This window comes from Vanacampus margaritifer, chromosome 1 (assembly GCF_051991255.1).
Source record: "Vanacampus margaritifer isolate UIUO_Vmar chromosome 1, RoL_Vmar_1.0, whole genome shotgun sequence".
Taxonomy (NCBI): Eukaryota; Metazoa; Chordata; class Actinopteri; order Syngnathiformes; family Syngnathidae; genus Vanacampus; species Vanacampus margaritifer.
The window spans coordinates 21571948-21596208 of record NC_135432.1 but is presented as its reverse complement, the minus strand read 5'-3'; the positions used below and the strand labels follow the sequence as shown (position 1 = coordinate 21596208).

At 39.3% G+C, this 24261-nt stretch overlaps 1 protein-coding gene across 1 annotated transcript in view; it reads right to left on the bottom strand.

The window, feature by feature from the left end:
• The window catches only part of nlgn4xa (neuroligin 4 X-linked a), an 82675-nt gene extending 59637 nt beyond the window's left edge, over positions 1 to 23038 (bottom strand). Inside the window, exons 1-2 of the mRNA XM_077543613.1 lie at positions 22799 to 23038; positions 14078 to 14752 (exon numbers count right to left, since the gene is read on the bottom strand). Of these exons, the coding sequence (XP_077399739.1) occupies positions 14078 to 14522 (445 nt within the window). The 5' untranslated portion in view covers positions 14523 to 14752; positions 22799 to 23038. The remainder of the gene's footprint in view (positions 1 to 14077; positions 14753 to 22798) is intronic.
• Positions 23039 to 24261: the final 1223 nt, after the last annotated feature.

The following is a 24261-nucleotide window of genomic DNA, read 5'->3' as shown; positions in this document are numbered from 1 at the left end:
TTAATTTAATTCAATTGTATGTTACCAATTGTAGCAATGTTATTAAATTGGTCAACAATTCAATTTGTAATCTTACATTGGTTCAACAATTCGTCATGAGATGGTTATCAGGCCTCACATAGATGTTCTGGCAGTACGTGGTACCGTTTCACATCCCAGTCTATCATCTACGTACACAACTTAATCCGTTCTTACATTTACAACATTACCGGCTGTAGTCATGCGCATTGCGCTCACATCCAGGCATATATTGTGTGTTGCGCTCCGGTTTTTTTTTCTCTTACCTGTTTGAACAATGTTTTTATTAGGGATGCACCGAAACTGAAAATTAAAAATGCTTGGCCGAAAACCGAAACGCTTTTCTTCTTCTTTGCATTTATTATAAACAATCAAAACTACAATATTATTATAAAATATTCATTTAGTACTGGCATTTTAACAAAGCACAATATAAATTGAAATGTACCCACACCGCAAACATGTTGGCGAATGGTACACCAAACGAGGGCTGAGCATTTTCTGGCGGTGCGATTGCACTTTATAGTAATGTAGTTTGCACAGGCGGGCACGGATGCGTGTAGCGGGACAAGGTGTGGCACACTTAAAATCGGCACATTCACATATTCAGCAACGTTTAAAAATAAATGAATACGTTTGTTCGCACCAGCTAATCGGCTTCGGGAACGGACTGCAAAGTCACACACAGCGTCCTGTACAGGTCCGTCGCCACCCGGAGATAGTGGTAAGTGTTTACTTGTTTAAAACTGTTGATAGACGGGCGCCCAGGGGCGCGGGCGGAGGGGTTGGTCCGACTGCAAAGTCACACACAGCGTCCTGTACATGTCCGTCGCCACCCGGACATAGTGGTAAGTGTTTACTTGTTTAAAACTGTTAATAGCAATAGTGCTAGTATTAGCTAAAGTATTTAGCACGGCCACGGGGATGCCGGTGAAAAAGTGGAAGCGTTCAAGGGGCTCTTATAAAAAAAAAAAAGGGAAGGCGCTGCAGGAGAAAGATTGGCTCACCTGTACTGCAGTACACGGCAGTTTTGTCTTTTTTTGATCCGCTTAAATGTTGTACACCAAGCGACGCCCCTCTCCGGTGTGCGCAATGACCCCGGGAGCTGCTGCGACCGACCGGTGCAAACTCACACGGTGAAAAGCCAGAGAGAAGTGAAGAGGACACTCACCCCCGTTCGCTGTTCAATTCAAATAGACGCTTGCCTGCAGCGATTTTTTTTTTTTTTTTTTTTTGCTTGCGTTACCACAACATCCTATTTCAGCTATATTCTTTCGGCTTTAATTTTATTTCAGCCGAATATGGCTATTTTTGTCAATTTCGGCCTAAAATTTTCGGTGGTCGAATTTTCGGTGCATCACTAATTATTTTAGCTTTATTATATTATCTTAAATTGCTGTCAAGTGCGCTTCACATGTTAAAATTAGCCATATGATCGCATTCATTTAAGATTTTTAGATCGGGAGGGGTAAAATAACGGGAAAGCAGACGGCAGCGCCGCTTTGTGCCTTCCCGTTGCCATGGCGACTCGTCGAATCGGGGCTCCATTGATGCGATCTTTTTAGAGAGGTGGTGCACAATCTTAACTACAGGTGAAACTACTCGTTGATCAAACTAACTCAAATCAGCTGTCCTGGAACCAAAAATGCAGATTTTTCCATCTCAAGTTAGCTCAACTCACAGTTCAGGGTTAGTCTCAGTTTGTTAAACCTGCTTTGTGAAATGGACCCCTGATGTCCAGACTTTCTGTTGTTGTGTGTTGAGTTCTTCAGTGATCCAATTTTTTATTTATTTTTTTGATCCGAACACTTTGTTGTTCATGTACCCCCAAAGAAAGGAGTCAAACATTTCTTCATACTTCACAGGCCACATGGAGAACACTTGATCATGTTGACCAGCGCCATCTGTTTGGTTGCTGTTCTGATTTTATTCTACACTATGTATTATAACAGAGAGTAGCAAGTCATTGTTACCAATAAAACAAAATGCACTGCATCTTCCTACTGTTACAAAGCCGTTCGCTATGAAGGATCACAGGGATTTCCCAACATAATCACTATATAAAGTATTTGTTGTCATTCTGTGTGACATGCTTGTGTAATCACAGGCACACATCACTCAATTGTTTTCCTCTCCTCAGACACAGGCTCAATTTATCGTCCTAAATCCCTCATCTGATGACAGGCCGGAGGCTATAACATCAACATTATGCCCGGCCTGTGTCAGGTGCATGAGTATTTCAATAAGTGAGACATTTCTATTTATGCTGATTTTGTTCTTTTACCACTGACGGGCAATAAAACACGCACAGCTAAATGGGCCTTGGGTGTAGCCCAGCACTCATAAATGGACCTTGGATATCCAAGCGGTTGTCTATTTAATGGATGCAAGATAAAAAGGCGACTGCAAATGGATCCTTTGAGGTACAATATGCCTATTATGACAGAATTTTGCTTAATACTGTAAATATATAAAATACAGACAGGTTTCAGTTTTGTGTGCAAAATGGCGGAATGGACTAGATGATGCGAGGAAGCTGTGTTCTTCTCTGTTGGAGTTTAATTAAAATTTAAAATGTAAAATAATTCAGGATTATAGTTCCATTGATAAAATATAAAACATTTGGGAATTATAATGCAAGTGTCGTATTTATTTATTTGTATTGTTTGTTGTAATTCCTGCTGATTAATGGGACAGGCTAAGATAGGCAACAATAAGTATTCTTTTTTCATTTATTAGTTGATTTGTTCAAAATTATGTTTGTGTTTTGTTTTCTGCACATGTATGGAAAAAATCTTCATTCATTCAATACCCATAATCGCAATCAAAAATGTTTGCATTAAAAGGCATGGCACTGAATAAGGTAAGCACAAACTCCATTCACCCACTTTAAATGCGTATGACGGAAATGATGCAATTTTTAAAATGTCCACTTACTTTTTTGTTTTTACTATTTTCAAATGTAATTTAAAATACGGTAATAGCTAAAACAACATTGTCTTTATTCACTTTATTTTTTTACATTCTTGTGATAACAGTTGAGCCTTGAGATATGAGTTTGATTTGTTCCGTGACTACCAAAAAGAAAAAAATCCAAAAATGCTGTGATGTTGTTTTTATGGTAAAAATAGCAATACTGTACTTTATGTAAAAACATGGCAATTACATAATTAAATTTACTAACAACAAACACTTTTTGTCACACTTTCAATTCAATGGCTATTGTGCTGCTCCTTCTGGTATGCCTGCCTTGGCAACCTGAGTGCACAATAAGACTAGCCTGGAAATCATGGGTTCGAACAACACAACATAGATGTGATTTGTTACATATATTTGTGTTGATTAACTTCTGCTTATACTTTTTTTTTTTTTTTTTTTTAAAAAGTTGCTTGAATCATTGTGGTGTAAATAAAGTTTTTATGAAAGCAGTCCTGGATATGCTGTAAATCAGGGATCTCAAATTCATTTTAGTTTAGGGGCCGCATGGAGGATATAAAATCGATAAAATCATTGTTTATAACTTAAAAACACTGCGTCAATTATACACAGATTTTTGCTTTTTGCGGACAATTGTGGGACTCAACTGTAAATATATTGTTCCAAAAAATATCACACACTTAAGTAGATCACGGCAACACTTTGCCAATATGAGTTTCGGTCGTGTTATATCTACCTGTTTTATATTTTGTATATTGTTCCCAGAATGCATTGTGTGGTGCAGTTAATGAAGTTATTAGGACGTCATATATGTTTGTGATACCAGTAGTCGATTGTGTGTTGTATTTAGCATGTTTATATTGGATTTATGTTGGTCTGTTTTTAATGTTATTTTTTTTTCAACAAACATTACGTTAAATGTAATATAATGGCATTCAGGACAATTCCATGTACAAGTTGCACTGTTCATCTGAGGATTGCTTGTGAAATTACAAATTTATATGTTTCGATTGTGGCTGGCTGATTAATTAGTCCGACGTTACTCCCCCCAAAAATTGTACAAAATTTCACGGGCCGGACTAAACCCCTTTGCAGGCCTGATCTGGCCTGTGGGCCGTATGTGATACCCCTGCTGTAAATATTAATGATATAACTTAATTGTCTGAATGGGAAATTTTGTTTTGAAAGTTGACCAAAATCAAAATTATACCCCAATTTTCAAACCAAATCGAAGTTCATCTAGCGTGATGGGATTGTTTCTTCCCACAAAAAGCCTACAGCGCACTTTCCTGCATGATTGCACGGTCACAATCACAGTCATTACTGTAGTGACTAGGAGTGACAATGAAACACCACTTGAACATAGTCATTTGCAGTGTCACAGAGAATGTAGATTTTATACACAAATGGTGTTAGTCTGTTGATCAAGATGGAAAAACAAAAACACGTTAAATTACATTATTTAAGGTTTATTTCCTGCCAAAAATTCATCCCTCCTGACATTTTACAATTAAAGACATGTAAAGTGAATTCATTTATTTATTTGTACACACTGTCCATGCCTGGCACCTTGAATTGAGATGTGAAACAACCGTTACGAACAATCACCAAATTTGGATATTTGGATTCCAGTGACTCATAACGTATTGTCGACTGTACTGTCACAGGAATGTTTGAATGGCAAGACTAATGTGTGTGGCATATCCTATGTATGATAACGCGGGGAGTGGACATGTGTCACGGTGTGCTGTATTCGAGAGCTGGCACCCAGAAGTGTTTGCGCATGTATGGGAATGCTTAGCTAGCTAATGAGCATTAACGGCAACTGTGAAGCAGTCAGTCAATAAAGCCATCTCGGCAGTGTATCATCAACAAACGCCCTTGCCGTTACTTCGCTGTTGGCCTCTCACGCTGTCCTAGCAACAAAAGGGTTTGCAAACTTGGATGCCGGACCGGAGAAGCGAACTCCCCCAGGTTATAGCTTAGCAGTAGCTAGCTGGTACGACAGAACACGGATGAAATTAAAGACTAGAAAACAGGGAGAGATGCTGGAGATTAACGAAAATGATTTTAAACTAACCCTAACATTCTGTAGAATGTAGCACCGGTGTACACTGAAGATACTTCTTCAAATAGGTTGATATGTAGCTTTGGACAACGTATGGTGTAGGTAAAACATTATATAAGTGCACTCCATTTACCATTTTAATCAAATTGGATTTTTCATTTGCAGAACTATTACCTGGTTTTTTTTAGTACAATGAGTAACTCATTCCAGCTGTTTCGGAACTCATTCGTTAATGTCAACACAAATAGCAAAGGCTGATTTAGGATGCGAGTCCAAGCTCTACTACATACATCAGGGCTGTCAACAGTCACGCATTGAGCGTGACACACAAGCATTTCTTTTCATTCTCACGCTCTCACGCTTTACTTCAATTTCTCATGCTAAGAAAAAGTATCTGTAACCAGGATAGAAAACCTAATTTCCAATTCAATTTTAATCATTGATTTTAAGGTCTAGCCAAATGGGAAAAACTAAAATGACTAGAAATTTTTAATTAATGTATTGTATTTAATTTAAAGGTGGGGTCTTTAGTTTTGACTGTTTGTGTTTGTAAACAAATAATTCAAAACGGACTCCTCCCATGGCTTAACCTATGGCTCAACCCCCCACTCTTCTCGTCAACATTGCGCCTGCCTTCAGCGACCCCCCCACCCGCTCTGTGATTGGCTCGAGGGGTAAACATTGACTTTCTGCCCAGAAATGTCCCTCTTATGGCAAAACACAACAAAATAGCAAAATACAGGCTGGGGTGGTGATGGTTGATGACAAAATCACCAGCACACATTAACAGAATCCCAGAGGTGTTGATTGAGAAGGATTTCATGTGTATACATCCGGTGTTTAAGAAGTTTTTATTTCTGAGTGAAAACTTAAGACCACAACTTTAATAAGTGTAACTTTTGTATCATGCGGTCACGTGATATCGTGGAATGCGAAAGCGGCTGATTGTGTGTCGTAGCGACACTGGGCTGGTGAAAGTTTGCCACAGGCAAGGCCGCTTTAATGCACGGGCTTACCTGGGCTGCAGCCATCAGGGACCTATCAGAATCATTATAAAAAAATAATAATAATTTTAAAAGACAATTTGTTGATTTACTAATTTACTAACCACGCCCATTCCACCAGGAGGGGATATCAATACAGTTAATGGCGAGCGAGGACATATAGCTAAGTCACCGAAGAAAAAGTTTTAGAGTGGCGCTCAAAAAAAGGTTAAAAAGGTTAAAAAGGAAAAAGCGCCGTGACAAAGAGCTAATGGGCCAAATTCCCACGCTCACTGGGGTTTTTAGGACGCAAAAACGCGGGCTTTGGCGAAGAAGGAGCAGGGGAACTAGGAGGTGAGACGGGCCTAATCGGCAAACGGGCCGCCACGACTACACCTGAGGCCGTCGCCATTGTCGCCGCGGGCACCACCACCACCAGCTGCAGCGACAGCGCCCAGCCAGTCCGGGGGAGGAGAGCCCGGAGGAAGAGGACGACAAAGATGAAGCCACTCCTCAAGAGGATCCGGTTCGTCCTGCTGTAGGAGGGGACACGGACTCGGATGACCCTCATGGCACACATCCTGCTCGATGGGGACACCCTTTAGTTGTCGAAGACAAGTTGCGTGCATACTTGGCTAGAATTTTAAAGACCAGAGATGTTTTTTTTCTCCAGAACGCACTTTACACAAACACTTACTAATGGGGAAAGTGTGCAAAGAAAATGTCTGTGCAATTCCCCTCAAAGTGGCAACAAATTTTGCTTTGTGTGCAAAATTTTGGGGGGTAAAAATCAGCATTTTCTGCATCGGGATTTTCTGATTGGAAAAGCGATTATGTATTTATTTTATTAACAAGTCAGCTGAACACGGTGTGGTGGATTCTGAACTATGAATGTCAGTACTGGTCTTGTGTGCTTTTTTTTTTTTTGTCAGTGTGGGGACTGACTTTTAGAGGAAGCATCCACCAATTTGGCGATGTCCACAAACTGTATAAAACTGTTAAACCAATTTGACCCTTTTTTTAAATCCCACATGGAAGAATATGGAAATGCTAGAAGTGGAACACCCTCATATTTATCTTTAAATGTGTGTGAGGAATTTATCGATCCGATGGGTAAAAAATCTGAAATTGTTGGTAAAGTGAAATTGGTGAAATATTTCTCCATTAGTGTTGACATTTCCCATGTTGATCAAACGACATTTATACTAAGATTTGTGTCGCCAGATGGTTGCATTGAAGAGCGCTTTGTAAAATGTTTGGCAATAGTAAGGCACACTGGTGAAAGCCTGTTCCAGTCACTAACAAGTATTTTAGAAGAGATGGGGGTTGATATTGCAAACTGCAAATTGTTTGTCAATGGTGGTAAAATAAGCAGCGCATCTCAGCTAGGGTTTGGGAGGGGGGCCTATATTTGATGGTTAGCCCCGGGGTCTATGAGTAGGTAAAGGCGGCCCTGGCCACAGGTACGTTGTTATTTTCCTTAAAATAATTCCAAATGATTTAAAACCGTATGCAAATAATATCGAACTGTAGGGTCCGACTGCCGTTGCTGCCGAGCGAGTGAATGGGTTAACCTAGCCAGTAATAAAGACTGCGGTCTAGCCTCCCCAATTCATTTGAATGTGTCAGCTTTGCCTAGCGTAGCTGTTACCTGGCTGTTTGTTGTGTTGTCGTGTGTGTCACGTGCAGAGGTGGGTAGTAACGAGTTACATTTACTCCGTTACATTTACTTGAGTAACTTTTTGAAAAAAAATTACGTCTAAGAGTAGTTTTACCACACAATATTTTTTACTTTTACTTGAGTACTTGTGTGAAGAAGTAACGCTACTCTTATTCTGCTATTGATACGTGATTTCACAGCCCTGTTTTTTAAAACATAAATCAAACTTCATGTTCAAGCAGTTACTCAGTACTTTTGTTTGATTACTACTTTTTACTTTTACTTGTGTAATATTATTTTGAAGTAATGCTACTCTTACTTGAGTACAATTTTTGGCTACTCTACCCCTCTCTGGTCATGTGATACTTCTTTAAATATGATTCATCAAGTGAAATGACATTAAGTGACTCATTTATATGATTGTGTATTACTGTGTGGAGAAGTTTGAATGTAAATGAGTGCTTTAGAGTTCAGTCTCTTGGTTATTATTTTATCTTTTTTTCATATTAGAGTTACTGCGGTGAACCTCTGTCAGACACAAAAATTAGTGTGCCTTGCGGGAGATTTTAAATTGAATCAACATCAGTACCGGATTATTAATTGAACCTGCTTTTATGCAGGCCAGGTGTGATGGCAAGATATGAGCCTATACTTGGCCTAAAATCTGGAGACTGTGCCTGGCGCCCAGAGATTGAACCAAAACTGAACCTTGGACCTTCAGTGTTCTGGTCGGGCTGGTAGGAGGGTGCATCTTCGTGCAGCTGGTTCTCTTTATTATTTTTAGGTAAGTTCAAAAAATTGCTGACGGATTGGTGCATGTCTAATTTATTGATGCTCATACTTTTTTTTTTTTTTTAAATAACGGAATCACAATTAAAATAACTTTGGTGGATTGATGATTACAGTTTAGTTTGGTTTGAAATAATTGACGATTAACGATGACTGACGCTCAAAATTCATTGACTGGCCCACCTCTGTTTTCTTGCCCTTGCAACTTACTCATAGTCCATTCATTTATTCAACACATTCACTTCTCAACTCTTGGACTATTTTTCTGAACACTTAAAAATTTGCTGTGAATTGTTGAACTGTCCATTAATACAGACAATTTAATTTGTGCTGTTGGGTTACTACGGTCCAATAAAGGTTAAATTGAATACTTTTCCTATTGTTTATTTTTAATGTTGTCTGTCTTTGCAAATATTAATAATCCACGATGCCAAGGTTTTCAGTTTCTCATTCTCCACTGCTAGAGCTGAATCTTTTCTCCTGAGTCTAGGCCATCATCACAACCATATCGTTATTTTTTAGTACATACCCTGTACTCAATAACTGCCTTGCACATGGGATAATATACTTGCTTCATACTACTGGGGGGAGGGGGTGGGGGAACAAAGGGATACTTGACTCATTTAGCTATTTTAAGCAGTAAGAAGATAATATTTTGTCCAGAATTAATTTGATAGCTTTTTCATGGACAATTAATATATATACAAACACATTTTTCCACTTGCTGTCGACTGAAGATGACATTACGCGTGCTGAGGAAATAGGTAACAACCAAAGAAAGAGTTTTGCCATGTCGGGTTTGCAAGATGAGCCGTGATTGGTCGTTACCTGAGGCTTGAGCAGCTGTGGATTTTGCATCTTATTTCATATTCCACAAATAAAATATTCATCAGAATACCGTGTTTACATTAGGGGGCTGCATATAATGTATTATTGTGCCTCATTTTACGCAAGGGGACGCATTGTGATCATCGAGTGCATGTTAACACTCCGACATACACTTGGCATGTTGTTCATTTATCCCAATCCCCCCCACCACCACCGTGACCGATCCTCGAACGAAGTCTCACTCCAACAGAGTAGATCAAGATGATTGCTGAGAACATGTGCAAAGACGTAGAAGTATGTAGTACTCAATTGTGGAGATATTAAACTATTTTTCGCCTTAATTTGCCTTAGTAGCCTATAGTTACTTGGCACAATTGCGACGTGCAGTTAGCTAGCTAACTATGCCTACGCCCCGAAAATACAAGCCAAGATGAGTGACTAGTAGACATCTCCCCAAAGGAGACTCGGTTGCCACACAGCTTGCAGAACCTCCTTGCTAGTGCCGACCCATGCAGAAGAATGTGCAGTAAGCATTGCCAGTACAGACCAATATACATTTTTTTTAAGAGAGAGAGAGAAAAAAGAAAATGGAAAATGAACAACTGCCCATAATAATTTGATTCAGAAATGTCAGCGCTTTTTCTGGGCACTTGTCCATTCTCCCTACTGAAGAGGGTGACCTTTAACTAAAACGTCTTCTATAGCGCCCCTACAATGCAAGAAAGACACCTCTGTAATTTGTGTTATCATCATGCAGAGAGGAGCTGGGTTAGAAAATGGTTTTGTTTATTTGAGGATGCAAAATAAACTGCAGAGTTTTTTGTTTTTTTTAGTCTATCTTACACAATAAAAACTGGTTTAATGTGATTACCGGGATGTTTTCTTGAAGTTAGGAATGGGAAAAAAAAACATAAAGTAGGAGGAGGTTTTCTGCCATGCAATGGAGTTAGGCTTTTATTTTGCTGGGCAAAAAGATAAAGAAAATACCTTGATCACTGCCACCATCATTACTGTTGAAATCTGCACCTTTTCTGTGATAGTTCGCTCCTAGTGTTGAGGAAAAACATAAAAGAAAATGCAAGAAGATGTCTGTAATTTTAAATAATGTAGCTGTGATGTTATTTGAATGTGTAATTACATTTGTGACACTTCACACACAAATTGTGTTTCAGTTAACCGCGTTGTGCCTGGAGAGAGCAGTAAAGTGCAGAAAAAAAAGAAAAACCCAAAAGTGATTTATTTTCCCCTTGATTTGTTAAATGCAAAAGTAAATTGAGAAAACAATTTCTCGTTTGATTTTTTTCACTGTTGAAAGGTTGCAACTGTCGCACAGCAAGCCAGCAAGTTGATTGCTGCTGTGAAAAGAACCACAAGGCTTGTCAATGCCCTGGATTTACATGGACAGCATTATTACAATATTTACAGAAAATTGTATTAGGCAATTCTGGGAAAATATTGAAAGGAAGTCCTTTATGTCCGTATCAATGTACAAAAGTCTCATGAGGCATTATTAATCAATCAGAGGCTTCATGGCCGCATAGATTTTCTTCTGCTTCCTGTAGTAGTAATATTTTTGTCATTTTAATATCTACAGTCATGTTATGGTCCAAGCAATAACATTAAAATAACAATAACAACAGAGTCACCACCAGACATATTCAAAGGTACACTTGCCTTGTACTCCGTCTGACCTTATTTTCATGAGCCTCACTTTTGCAAGCTGAATATTGTCGGTATGATTCTTTTGGTCCACTAACATCCCAAGAGAAATTTCAGCACAGAGCATAGCCTACATGATGGCCAAATATTGTTTAGTAGAAATTCAAGATATCATTTTGCATACGTGTAATCACAATTAACTGCCATAAGTAAATGCAAAATGTAAACTGGAGCCACTGACATTATACTCTACGAAACAACCCAATTTCTTCAAGCGGCGTTCATCTAAAAAGAAAAGAAATACAGTATCTCACATAAAGTGGCAAGTTGCTCCCGAGGGGATCCTGTGAAGTTCTATCTTTACCTCATAAAGTTCAAGAAGATTACTTGCTTTGACTGAAGCAACACCTTTCTTCAACACCTATGGAAAAAAACTATTTAGCTTCCGGAGATTCCTTTGAATAAATCACGAGCATGGCTGGAACATGATGGTAATCGTGAAGTGGCAAACCTGAGCAAAATTGTGTGAAGACTCTTTATTAACCCGGCACTCATCCATCTATTTCCTGTACGGCTTATGCTCACTAGGGTTGCAGTCAAGCTAAAGCCTATTTCAGCTGACTTTTGGCGAGAGGAAGGGTACACCCTGAACTCGTCGGCAGCCAATCGTAGTGCACGTATAAACAAACAGTTCAACAATTTCGAATCTTCAATTCACCTCATATGGTGCAGGTTTTTGGAATGAGAAATGAAGCAGGCGTACACAGAGAAAGTAGAGTCAAAGATCTTCTTTGCAATATGTTCTATGCACCCTTTCTAGTCTAAACATTGTATTCTGATTAATATTGTGTTTGTGCAATATTAATTAGGCAGAAAAATCCTATGCATGTCAGCGGGCGGCCATTTTGCCTTGTACATACTGTCCATTGAAAATGACATCACAGTGCCTCAGGGCTCAGGTAGCAACTGTCTCGGCTCACGTTTTCTAGGTTTGTTCTGTGATTTACTTTTTTTTGTAAAAGAGAAAAAAAGACAAAATAATACAATATTCAAATTCAAAGTAAAAGAAATGAAATGGCACAGAAAGAAGTAAAACTTGTTTTGTCTGCCCCTGATCAACACAAAAAAACACACACACAAAAAAACACAAAATGCATCACAGCGAGCGGTCAAGACGCTTTCAGTGCAACAATACGACAAAATAATTCAAAATAATTCAACTGTGTGTCCTTGTGCTATATATACTTTTGCAGTAATTATGCTTTTATACATTTTTTAAAAATACAAATAGACAGAGAAGATTTTTGTTTTACAATCCAGATTGTTCCACAGACTGACACCTAGAGTTGAAATACATCTTTCTTTTTGTTTTGTTCTATATTTAGGCTTAAAAAAATGTCTGTTCCTCTGAATTTGTACTCACTTTCCCTTTTTATAAATTTGGTTTGTATATAGTGTAGATGCCACGGACTTCCGACTTCCGACTTGTACACGTAAGCGCCGATTCCGGCCACTGCTGGGCAACTGTGATGTCATTTTCAATTGACAGCAAGGCAAGAACAAGACAAAATGGCCGCCCCTTGAAATTGATAAAAACTGGTAGATTTTTCTGCTTTATTCATATTCCACAAATCTAATATTAATCAGAATGCTAAGTTTAGACCATTTGGGGCGCATAGAATATATTATTGTAAAGAATGTTTTTACTTGACTTCTCCCTTCCCGTCTATATTGCAAGCATGAAAAGGATGAACCGCAAAATGGTGGGAGGATACTTTAACCAGGTGATGTATACACAACTGCGCCTCAAAATATGATCGTTTCTTATGACTTTTTCTCTTTTCTTCGAGGCGTGCTACAACTCAAACAACTCAAATAAACACATTAAAAAAAACTACTGCTTTATATCTAAAGACATTAAAAGTACAGAGAATAAATATAGACTTTAGGAGTTCTCAGTCTTGTCTTTGTCTGTTTGTGACTGCTTTTGCCCAGGGAACAAAGGATGAAACGGGGGATGAGGGATCAGAGACCGAGGTTGGTCCATACAACGTTAAACAATGAAAATAATTGCTGGCGGTGGTCAGTGGAATAATGCTGAGTTTACTCTCATTTAAATTAATAGGTGGAAAGAGTACTGTAAGTCAAAGTCAACAAAATAGTATGCAAGATTTAATTTTTGTATTGCACATTTGGTTTGTTGTATGCGATGTACTTGAAACACACACACTTAATCAGAACTGGGCACAGCCTTAAGGAATGCCTCCACGTGTTTGACTTTTTCTTGAGCTTTTCTTTTGCCTTTTAGTGTGACAGCGGTTATTTTAGCGTTGTCACTGCGCTGGCTCTAAAGTAGACCTTAGCGTTCAAATCTCCACTCAAATAAAGAATGAATGTCACTTAATCTGTCAATCCACTTGAGGTGTGACAAAACATGAACTCTTTCCCTGATCCTTGACTGACAGGCTATTACAAAACATCGCTGGGTGGGTAAATAAAAGATGATGGGAAGTGAAGGGAGCACTTATTGTATATTAGAATGGACTTGTCTGTCCCTGCTGATCTTAAAAACATTGCTTTTGACGATCTCTCTGCCACTACGTTGACACAACAGCAAACTATCTGACAAAAGTGTAGCTCAGCATGTTAATAGTCTGATAACTGTTCAACATTACGACCAAAAAGGCTTCCTTCTTGCAAAAGTTCTCAGGCCCTCCTTGACCTGCCAGCTCCCCCGACATCCACCCAAATCTGCAGCTACATAAGTCAACAAAGGTGACTGAATTATTCTAACCAGAGAATCCGGGGTCATAGACTACAAAATGTTTAACAGTGGATAACAACACAGTTAGTTGCTTGTGGGGAAGTTGTTAAATTAGTCTTTTAAACCTTTGAACCCTAGCTCTAACATTGTAAAATTCACAGGAATGGACACACTCTGCCTGTATTTATGTGCCCACAGCAGACTGCAACTCACTTTATCAGATCTAAGCTCCAGAAATGGTTCTTTTTTTTATATTAATGTTAAATCTAATTTCAGATAAACAATCAAGAAAGTAAACAGTTTTGCATAGTGGGATGCAAGTGCAAGCGTTAAAAGACCATCCAGCCTCTAAAAAGAAATCTTGGACCTACCGTCCTCAGTAGGCACATAGACGTTCAGGTAAAGGCAGTCTTCGCTCTGCTCTTGAACGTAGGTCACCAGTGTATCCAAGTTGGCCGTGAACCACACGGGGAGCATATCATTGTGTAGGAAGCGATCTTCCAAAAACTGAGGACAAACGGGAGCAAACTGAGTAGCGTTCCTGATGCCCGGCCAGGACATCGGGGGCTCCGGTGCCTGAAACCTGCGTTCCCCTGTTGGGGCCAACGCATAAGGGATCCCCAAATACTGTTCCACTGGTCCCAGGATCTCATTGGGTAAAGTGACTTTGACTCCTCGCAACTTTCCATAGTTGGTGGTGACCACGGGGTATTGTGGACTCTGGATTGCGAGCGCACAGATGGACATGAATCCCATCCACAGCAGCAGGAAAGCCATGGTGGAACACATCCATGAAAGGCTTCTGCCAGCAGACATGCTCCTGCTGTGTTGAGCCAAGTCTGTAGTGGTTAAAGTCCACCCTCGGGTGCCTCGACGCCCCTTTGGTTCTTTCTCGTCCTCAGGCTAAAAGCTGGGAGGAAGAGGCAGCGTCTTGGCAAAACAAGATGGCATTCTCAGAATTTCCCATTCTGAGTCGCTCAGGTCCGGACATCCAGAAGAGAAGATGATCTTGGACGTGGTTGCCTCCGCTCCAGCTTGATGGGAGCCTGAAATTGGAGGGGGAAACGTGAGTGATATGACTTTCGGTTTTAACCCTGCTTAAATGCTAACAAACAAAAATGTATTACATCTTACATGCATTAAGTTTATTAAATGTGATTCAATGCCAGTAACGCTAAACACTGAAAATGTGTTGAAAAGGACGCAAATGACATTAGTAGCACTCCCTAAACACACACACGCACACACACCAAAAACAATTGACTTTTTAATGAAATGCTACACAGGTGGTCTTCAATGTCAGTGCAGGACGTTGCATAAATAGGCAGGACATCCGGCTTAACATCAGACTTCATTTAAGGACAAGCCAGTACATGTCCAAACGTGATCTGAATCTGATGCCGTCTGAGACAGAACCCAGGATAAGCAGACCCACTCAACTTGGCGAGTCAACCTGGATCTGACATCAGATCAGTCAACACGACTGCCCATGTCTAATCTAGATGATTGCTTTGACTTTGAAGTGAATTATTTGAGGCGGAATCATCTTGACAATTCCAGATGTTGTCAGGATTAAGGTGGAAAATAATGAAGACATTTTGGGACACAGATTGCTTTGATTACCCTGGTTTTATTTTGGTAACACGCCTTTTTTCTGAGGGAAGCATAAACAATAGCGTGTGCTCTCTTTTTGTCTGCGTTCCATCTTATAAGGCTGGAGAGTCAATACGTAATTTTACTTCTTGAATATGGATGCCAGAGTGTCTTACACTACAAGACCTCCAGGCATCTTGTCTTTGTTCCTCCCAAGCCTGCAGACACAAAATGTAGGCTACCCATCTGTGCATATGCAGGTCACAAATCTAACATCTACAGATGTTTCATATAGTGAGATAAAAACTTTCTTTCTTGTGACTTGAGGCTTTTTTAACCCTTGGGTAAACAACTGGAATCTTAGCTACAGTATGTGGTTGATCTGTGTCTAACCCCAAGCCTCAAGCGGTGCAGTGGGCTAAAACTCCAAATGCACCAATTTTGTAGTTAAAGAACCCTAATAAAATGCTGAATCTGTATAAATTATAATACACCACAAAGCCACAAGAAGTAGGATGATGAAGAATCACAGAAGCCCTCCCCTTCCGCACTAAAAATATGCAGCTGGTCTATTTTTGACAGACGCCTGTTCAATCCGTACAGGGCATTCTAAGCGTGCGGGTGCGGGTTAAAGCATCTGGGGTATTTTTTAACTAAAACCCTGCAGACCATTAATGGGCAGACAAAACGCTCCACTTCTGAAAGCCTCCCGGTGGGATTTAAAGCTGTGTGCAGGCAAGAACAAAGCCACAGCATCATCAGGGGCTAAAGGGTTCAACATGCTTCAACTCCGCTTGATGGAATATGATGTCTGGAGATTGTCCCGAAGCTTGGATGGGAAGATCTGTCTCCTGTAGCACTATGGACAATGTATTTTTTTTAATTAATGTTATAGTCAGCCTGAGGTTCATTCCAATGTAGCCTCAAAAGACCTTTGTTGTATTAGTTAAATGAAAATGAACACTTAGCTATTCCTTTATAATCTTCCATCCATCCCAATTTTTGTTGCCAACTGGTAGACCCCCAAAAAGTCTGAATTGACAACAAATATTGAAAAAAAAATTCTGCAATGTAGGAAACAAAAATCAGACTTTATTTTCGTGCACAGAGCAAGTCTAGAGCAAAGCATCGTCTAATTGTGTGCAGATAGAACAGGGTGTTTTGCGCTGTTGTTTGATGGAATGCAGACGGCCGATCGAAGTGGCTCCCCGTATTCCCATTAAAACCAGGGCAGTCAAAGTGCACACAGTCCATGGCATTGCGGAAGCAGAATTTCACTCTCTGAAGTCCGTGCATAAGATTGGCGTGCGCTAGGTGCATTTATACAGGTAACCTGCAAAATCTCCACTTTCGGATGATGAAGTTGGCCACATATTTGACGTGGGCAATTGCACCCCTGATCATGCATGCATCCTTGTGTGATGCCCTGCCCCCCTTGTCTCCCATGCCACAAGGTTGGGGGGTACTATTAAAATATTTTAAGATGATAATGATAATAATTTGTTCTATTAAATAATTCATATAATGATTCAGAAGGGTTGTCATATTTCTGCCTGTGCCCTGTTTAAAGCCGCCAAAATTTCGCTACACCACCTGTACTACGAGTTAGACCTGCTTTTTGCGAGTCTAAAATGTAGCGCATCAACCAAATTCACACACACGCTAAACTAGATGTGCCCAGGGAGGAAAATTAAGATTTTTCATTAGATTTTTGTGATTGTTTTATCTTATTTATAGTGGGGGGTGGGGGGGGGGTTGTGTTGAATTTACTCTCTGCAATTTTTTTTAACACATTGGTTTTATTGTGTGTTTTATGTTACACACACTGTAGCACTTTAAGGTTTGATGTCAAACGTAAAGTGCTTTGCAAATAAAATGTATTATTATTATTATCATTATTGTTATTATTATTATTATTATTATTATTATTTTATTTTATCTTATTATTATTACTATTATTATTATCATTATTATCATTATGAAGATGCACTTTTTTTATATTGAGTGAATGGGCGCCTGTCTACAAAAATAGGGTCCCTTAAGAAAGCAATTTGGAGTCACCAGGGAAAAAATTGATGTCATGTTAATTTTACAACCCGGTGAAGCATACAAATGATCCTGAATCTGTCACCGTTACAAGACACTGTGGCCAAAAACGCTGCAAGTTTACGTTTAGAAGCATTAGAAAAAAGAAAAATACACCTGGATACATAATTGGTAATTTATTGTTAAATACTTCTTTGAGGATGAGACTTTTCAAGTTCATTTATTTCCTCTCTAGCATATTTACAGCAAAAGATGACTTGCCTCAAGTATTTTGGATACAACCACAGGATATTCCATCATTCACTGCTGATTTAAGTGCTTATGTAATGATGAGATTAACCACTACAGAGGAGTAATAGCGGCCACATGGTAGCACAAAAACATTCAAGGGTTAAAAGGATGATTGTGGCGACACTTTCCTCCGTTGCAATTGTTGCTCATAGTCCAAGCAAGGTAATAGGCTTGTAAATGTTCTTTTCCATGAACAGACACAGTGTACAGTGTTTGTGTTAATGTGGTACATAATGATAAATTGCCCTCTATGGCGAGTGAGGGGGCTGAATGCGATGCGTGCAAACCGCCACCACTGCCGCTCTCTTTGGACGAGGGTGGCGTACATTGTTCTCACTCTTACTGATTATAACAGCTCGGTCTTCTGAATACCAATGAAGGAGTGCGTTTCCATTTGCATTTCAATCACAACACGATCCAGCCCGAGGCTGCTCAGGTCTTATTGGCAAAACGTTACTGACACTTTGAACTACAGCTGCTAACAATTATTCACCTATACATGTCGGGATTTACACACGAGGTGTGTCAAAGGATATTTGAACGTTAACGATGGAGCAACATGGGACCTTAAGGGAGTCATTTACAGTAGTTGTGAAACTCTTCTTCGTTTGTGTCTGCATAAGTGTATTATACTGAACCCCAATGGCAAAGTCACACACACCAGAAGGAACCACAATAAATATATGCACAAACTGTCAATTCTTTCCTGCCACAACATGTCCCAGACTAAACGAAGAAAATGCTGCAGGATTGCCCTGTAGATGTGCTGGTTGAAAATTCTCATGGTTTGTCTTTGAAATATATCTTTTGTGACACCAGCATTATACGACACCTTCTTAAAATAATCGCCTAAGTCATTTTTTCAGATTTTTTAGGAAACACAAACAATTTAATGAACCATTTGCATCATGAAGAGATGATTTAGGCAAAAAAAAAATCCCCCCAAAATTGGTTGATGCGTTTCCATTTGTAAACGTACAATCCCAATCAGGGCGACAATATGAGGAAACCTCTCTCCCTCAAGGTACGCTGTACACCAGCAATTCAAAAGTGACGGGTCGTGACCCACTTTTAAGATGTGAACCTGCTCTCTGTGTTTACAGACAAAAATAAACGTGTTCCAATGTTCGTAATGGCAACGTGTAATAAGCCCAGAGGTTTTAATTTAAAATGTGGACTTGTGTACACCGAGGATTAAAAAAAAGGGGCAGAAATACTTGTGTGTAATGTGTAGGGTCTTCTTCGTTTTTGTTGTTGTTTTAATATTGATCATTTTGTACATGTTCCTCCAAAGTTCAGGCACAATGCTTTTAAGTGCAAAAGCTAATTTGGTGATCTTGATATTTAAATGACTGACTTTTATATGTGCATTTGTCATTTTGGGCTTAATTCAGACTTACTGTAAGTAGTTATTTAGTGTTGTTTTGCTTTCCTCTTAATCATGTGCTCCAAAATGAACTCTGAGTGGATTTATGTATTATTTAATTGTGTGTAAAAATGATCACAGAGGTTATTATTAAAAAATACATGAGCTTGGTTTGACTTTTACAAAAATGAGTCATGACTTAATGAGCATGGGGGAATTTTTTGTTCCAGCTCAAGACCAGTTGAGAGCCATGCTGTGCACTACAACATAGGTAAAAGACTTCAATGTAACTGCTTTTTTTTCCCAGGAACCCAAAAAGTTACAGTTACACAGACTCCTTGACATTTCGCTTCTTGTAGTGGAATGACTGCACTGACTTATTTTCCTCTACAATGATAATATATATATATATATATTTTTTTAAAGAGTCAGGAGTCAAGGACGTAGTTACAGTACTTGATCTTGTGTTTATATGGAAAATTTACAGCAGCCATATAAACTGTTTATTTTTTTTTTACTGTATTTCCCTTTTGGTTGTAGAAAAGAATGAGTGCATATAAAAAGAGTTGAAGTGAACACTCTCTTGTTTAAAATCTTAAAGAGCAGCTGGTGTTTGCTACACTTCTTGTTCCTGACTAAGCAATTTGAAGCCAAGAAAGTGTGCTTTTTTGCTGGACTAATATAGCTGTTGCTATGCTTTATCTTCCTGCCAATATTTCTTTGAGGATGCTTCACAGAAATTGACTTGACGTATAATCACAACTTGCTGCGATGAGCTCCATCTCAAATTTGTTTCTGAATCGACGCCATGTCATTTGCATTTTGTTTTGTTTGTAGCAACATCCAATATTTATCTTTTTACACACCATCTAATAAAATTGCTTATCGAATCCATAAGCGTACTGATCTGAAGAGTAGATTTAAATAAATTGCTTCTTAAGTCACACTTGGTTAACTTGACTTTTAAGACAAACTGAGCTTCTCCTATTTGCTTTAATTCTTGTTTTATTAGTTTTTACTTTTTCCATTTTATTGTGTTGTGTTTTAGTCTGGACAATGTATTTGTCAGAACGGGGGAGCTTGAGGACCCAAATGCGGGAAGACAGGGCGAGGAGGCAGAGGTTCAATCAAAAGAGGGATTTAATTAAACCAAAAACAAGAAGGTCAACAAAAACTAGAACCAAAACATGGGGGGACCAACAAGGCAAAAAACGAGCAGCATGAAATGGGGGAAAAACAATGAACCAACACAGACAGAGGGGAGACAGCAGACTAAATACACAGACACTAAGACACAACAAGACACACCTGGGCAAGACACAAGTGGCTGAGGGCACTGATTGGATCACACAAGGAAGGGCAGGATCACACTTAACAAGACAAGGAAGACACACAAGGAAAACAGATCCAAACATGACAGAATTGCATATTTCTCCATTTAATTTTATTAGCGCATGTTCAACTTATTTTGTTCACAGGCCTTTGAGCAATGATCTTGTGAATATTTAATTCTATAAAGTGTTAATAAAAAACAAAATTGACCTTAATAAATACAAAGATTATGTTCAATATATTCCTTTAGCCAATAAAAAACAACAGAACAATCCATGACATATACCCAAAGAGCATCTGGATATATACTTTCTGGAGTGTTTGTAACAATGCTTCTTTTATTTGCTATATGACAAGAGTGCCACCCAGCAAAATGTGCACTTTGCCAAAAAGGCACAGACAAAAAATCCTTCTAAATCTGGCCACACAATCACAAATGACTGGACAGATGCAGCGTGTATGGGTCAAGTGATTTGTTGTTCTTTTGAAAATGACATGCTGAATCCAGGAAGATGGAAGACGGATGATTAAAAAAAAACGCCCTGTAATCGTGAAAGTCTGTCACATGCAATCACAATCAGGACATCTTTTTTTTTTTAGAGAGAATCAAATAGGTTCAGAGTTAGAACCCACCTTAAAATAAACATAAAGCCTGCCTTGTGGCACGCGTGTGAATACGAAGATGAATTCTTGGGGCGTAGCCTTAGCTAGCCAGCTAACGGCACGTCACAATAACCGCTCAAGATGTTAAATAGGGTACTGGGGCTCAGAGGAGTGACTCATGCCAAAAAAATCTAAAGCTGCAATACTGAAATGGTGCAAAAAAAAAAGAAAAGTTATAGGCTGCATCTCCACAAATAGTTTCCTATCTGCACATGTTTTTAGCAATGACCTTCACATAAACACAACTTAAAAATCCTGAATTTAGAAAGAAACATTTGGGTTCTGTTGTTCACACAGGATTGGGATAACTTTGATCTCCACAAAAATATATCATGATTTTCCTGATCTCAGCAGATCCCAGCAGATGGCTTCCGGATGAATAGGTACAAAAATGTGATTAAAATTCAATTCTGACTGATCAAATAAATAACATTTGCCATGCAGTAAATATTCATGTATTTATAGATAATTTATTTAAGTGCCTTCAAACCATGGAGTTGTAATTATTGAATATAGTGGACCCCCACTATTTGTGGGGGATAGGGACAGAATCAAACCTTAACCCCAAATCCACGTATAACTGGCAGCTATTATAGATGCACTTGGAGAAAAAGAAAAAACACAAACACTGCAAATTGGTGAATCCGTCTTTGAATCTGTGGGTGCCGAACCACGAATAGGCCTATGCGAGGCCCATTGTACTTCTCGCTACAGACCATTAAAGTGGAAGATGGACAGGGACAAATTGGATTTTATTTTAGGCTTGGGATGAGAAAAGACATCTTCAAAATTCTGACATTTCACAGAATCATTATCAAGAGGTTTTTATATTTCTTGAAAGCCAGGTTGCTTCACTGACCTTAAGGACATCATAGTGCAGTAAAGATGTGCACTGCAAATAAGTATTTCATACACATATTATGTCTATTTTATTTTGGCCAAAATCTATTTCTTAGCCACAAATTAGCATTTTGTGCGCATGTCATACATATGTGCATTTGTGTGTGTTATCGATTCATTAGAGAAATGGTAGGGCTGTCCAGGTGCCCTTGAGCAAGGCTCCAACTCAAGAGTCACTCTTTGCCACCCGGTTAACTCTGGCATCTCTCCTTGCGTGTCTGCATACGATTTCTGCATACGATTTAAGCAAAAGAAAATGTGCAGCAAACTCTAAAGTTGAATATCCTCATGAGAGATATAATACATGTTTAAAAAGTGGTGGTGCGGGGCAGCGCTCCAATTTTCAACAACTGAAAACTTCCACCATGCCGGGTGCTGCATCAAATGGAGGAGATCATATACCGCCGCCTCCACCCCCGCCCAAAAACACACACCACCATCTTGTGGTTGCTTGGCAAAAAGCGTGCGTGCAGAGGGGTGCCAGTCTGCATTTTGATCACACACTTGAGGGAGGGGGGGTCATAAATGTGTTTCTGCCCCCCCCCCTCCTCAAAAAAAAAAAGTGAACGCACTGTTGCGTTGGCCCCGTTTAAACAAAAAATGACGCACATCGCCGAGTCCTGCGAGACGCACCAACAATAAATGTGCGCGCCCACGTGATGAGTCTCCTCCGTTGCTCTGTCATTCAATCATTCGACCGATGCGTCCGTTTGTCGGACAATTTGAGCGCAACCGCAAGAGCACCAACGCAGCTTGAAGCCTGCGAGAAAACTGTTCCGTTTGCCGATTTCAAAGGCTATGAAACGAGCACACGCGTGCTGCAAATAGATCATTTTGACATGAGTAAAGAAGTAGAGCGCAGAAAATGACAGCACCGCATCGTCGTCCAGAAAATTCTTACCTCAGCCCTTTTAACTCCCTTCTGCAGGTCCAGACAGACGTGCATTTAAATCCAGGTCCACTAAATTGAGTGCTGTCGAAATCCCAAGTGAGAACGCGCGCGCACGATGCAGCACAACTCTTATAAATCCTGTGTGTATAGAAGATACACGCGCGTTTATTATCGCAGATGATGTTCCGTGAGTCACTGCAGCGGCACTGGAAACTGATGGAGCCAACTGTGATGCCAGGCAGTGCATTGGCGGGACAAGATTAGTGATAAAGAAAGCAGGAGTCTCTCTCTCTCTCGTTCTCTCTCTATTTCTCCCCCCTCTCTCTTTCTCTCTCTCTGTTCCTCTTTCTTGTCTCTCATTCTCTCTGCCCCCCCCCCTCTCTCTCACGCGCACACACACACACACGCACACACACAATCAAACAACACAATAAAGTTTATTTACATTTACAAAGCCTACTGTTCATTTTCAAGTACAATCAACATGGATCATGTTATATATATATATATATATATATATATATATATATATATATATATATATATATATATATATATATATACAGACGCTCCCCTACTTACAAACATTCGAGTTACGAACAACGGTACATACGAACATGTCTGCGCGTACAGTATGTCGAAAAATGTTCGGAAAGAGATGCTGTAAGTTAGATTTTGTATTGCGCGTAGTGCTTCTTTTCGCCGCTAATACCGACGATTGGCGCTGTGAGAGCTCATTGGAGGCTGAGCAACGTGTCGAGGAGGAGGAGGAAGAAAACGCCGGTCCCCATGAAGCAGGAAATAACTTTTGAAGCCGATTCCAGCGACGACGAAGAATCTCTCATGATATAAAATCCTCCTCTTCCTCCTCCTCCATCATCTCCTTAAGCATCGAGTACATCTTCCAAAAGTAAGTTAAACTTCATTTTATTTATCTTATTACGTACATGTACATACTGTGTGTGTCGCTCGCTCTCTCTCTCTAACATACGTAGTACAGTACAGTACTGTACGTATTCTCTCCATTTTATTAAAAGTTTTTTTCAGTACAAACCAATGCAGGTTACTTGTACAAGCCTTAAACATACTTATATAAACCTTCAATATACTTATATAAACCTTCAATATACTTATATAGGCTTTAAACATAAATTATAATACAAAATATAGCACTGAAGCAACTTACGAACAAATTCACCTTACGAACGATCGTCCGGAACGTAACTCGTTCGTAAGGTTGGGAGCGTCTGTATATATATATATATATATATATATATATATATGACAATACCCTATATAGATACATATTTTTCTTTGCGGAAAAGTTTTGCAGAACAGGGACTTAAATTTAGTAACTTTCTAATTTTGTGGAGTTTTATTTATTTATTAAATGTATTTTATTTTTGCAGGTGGATTCTAGGAAACTGAAGCAAGGGTTTTATAAAACAATAAAAAATGACAATATAACAAAT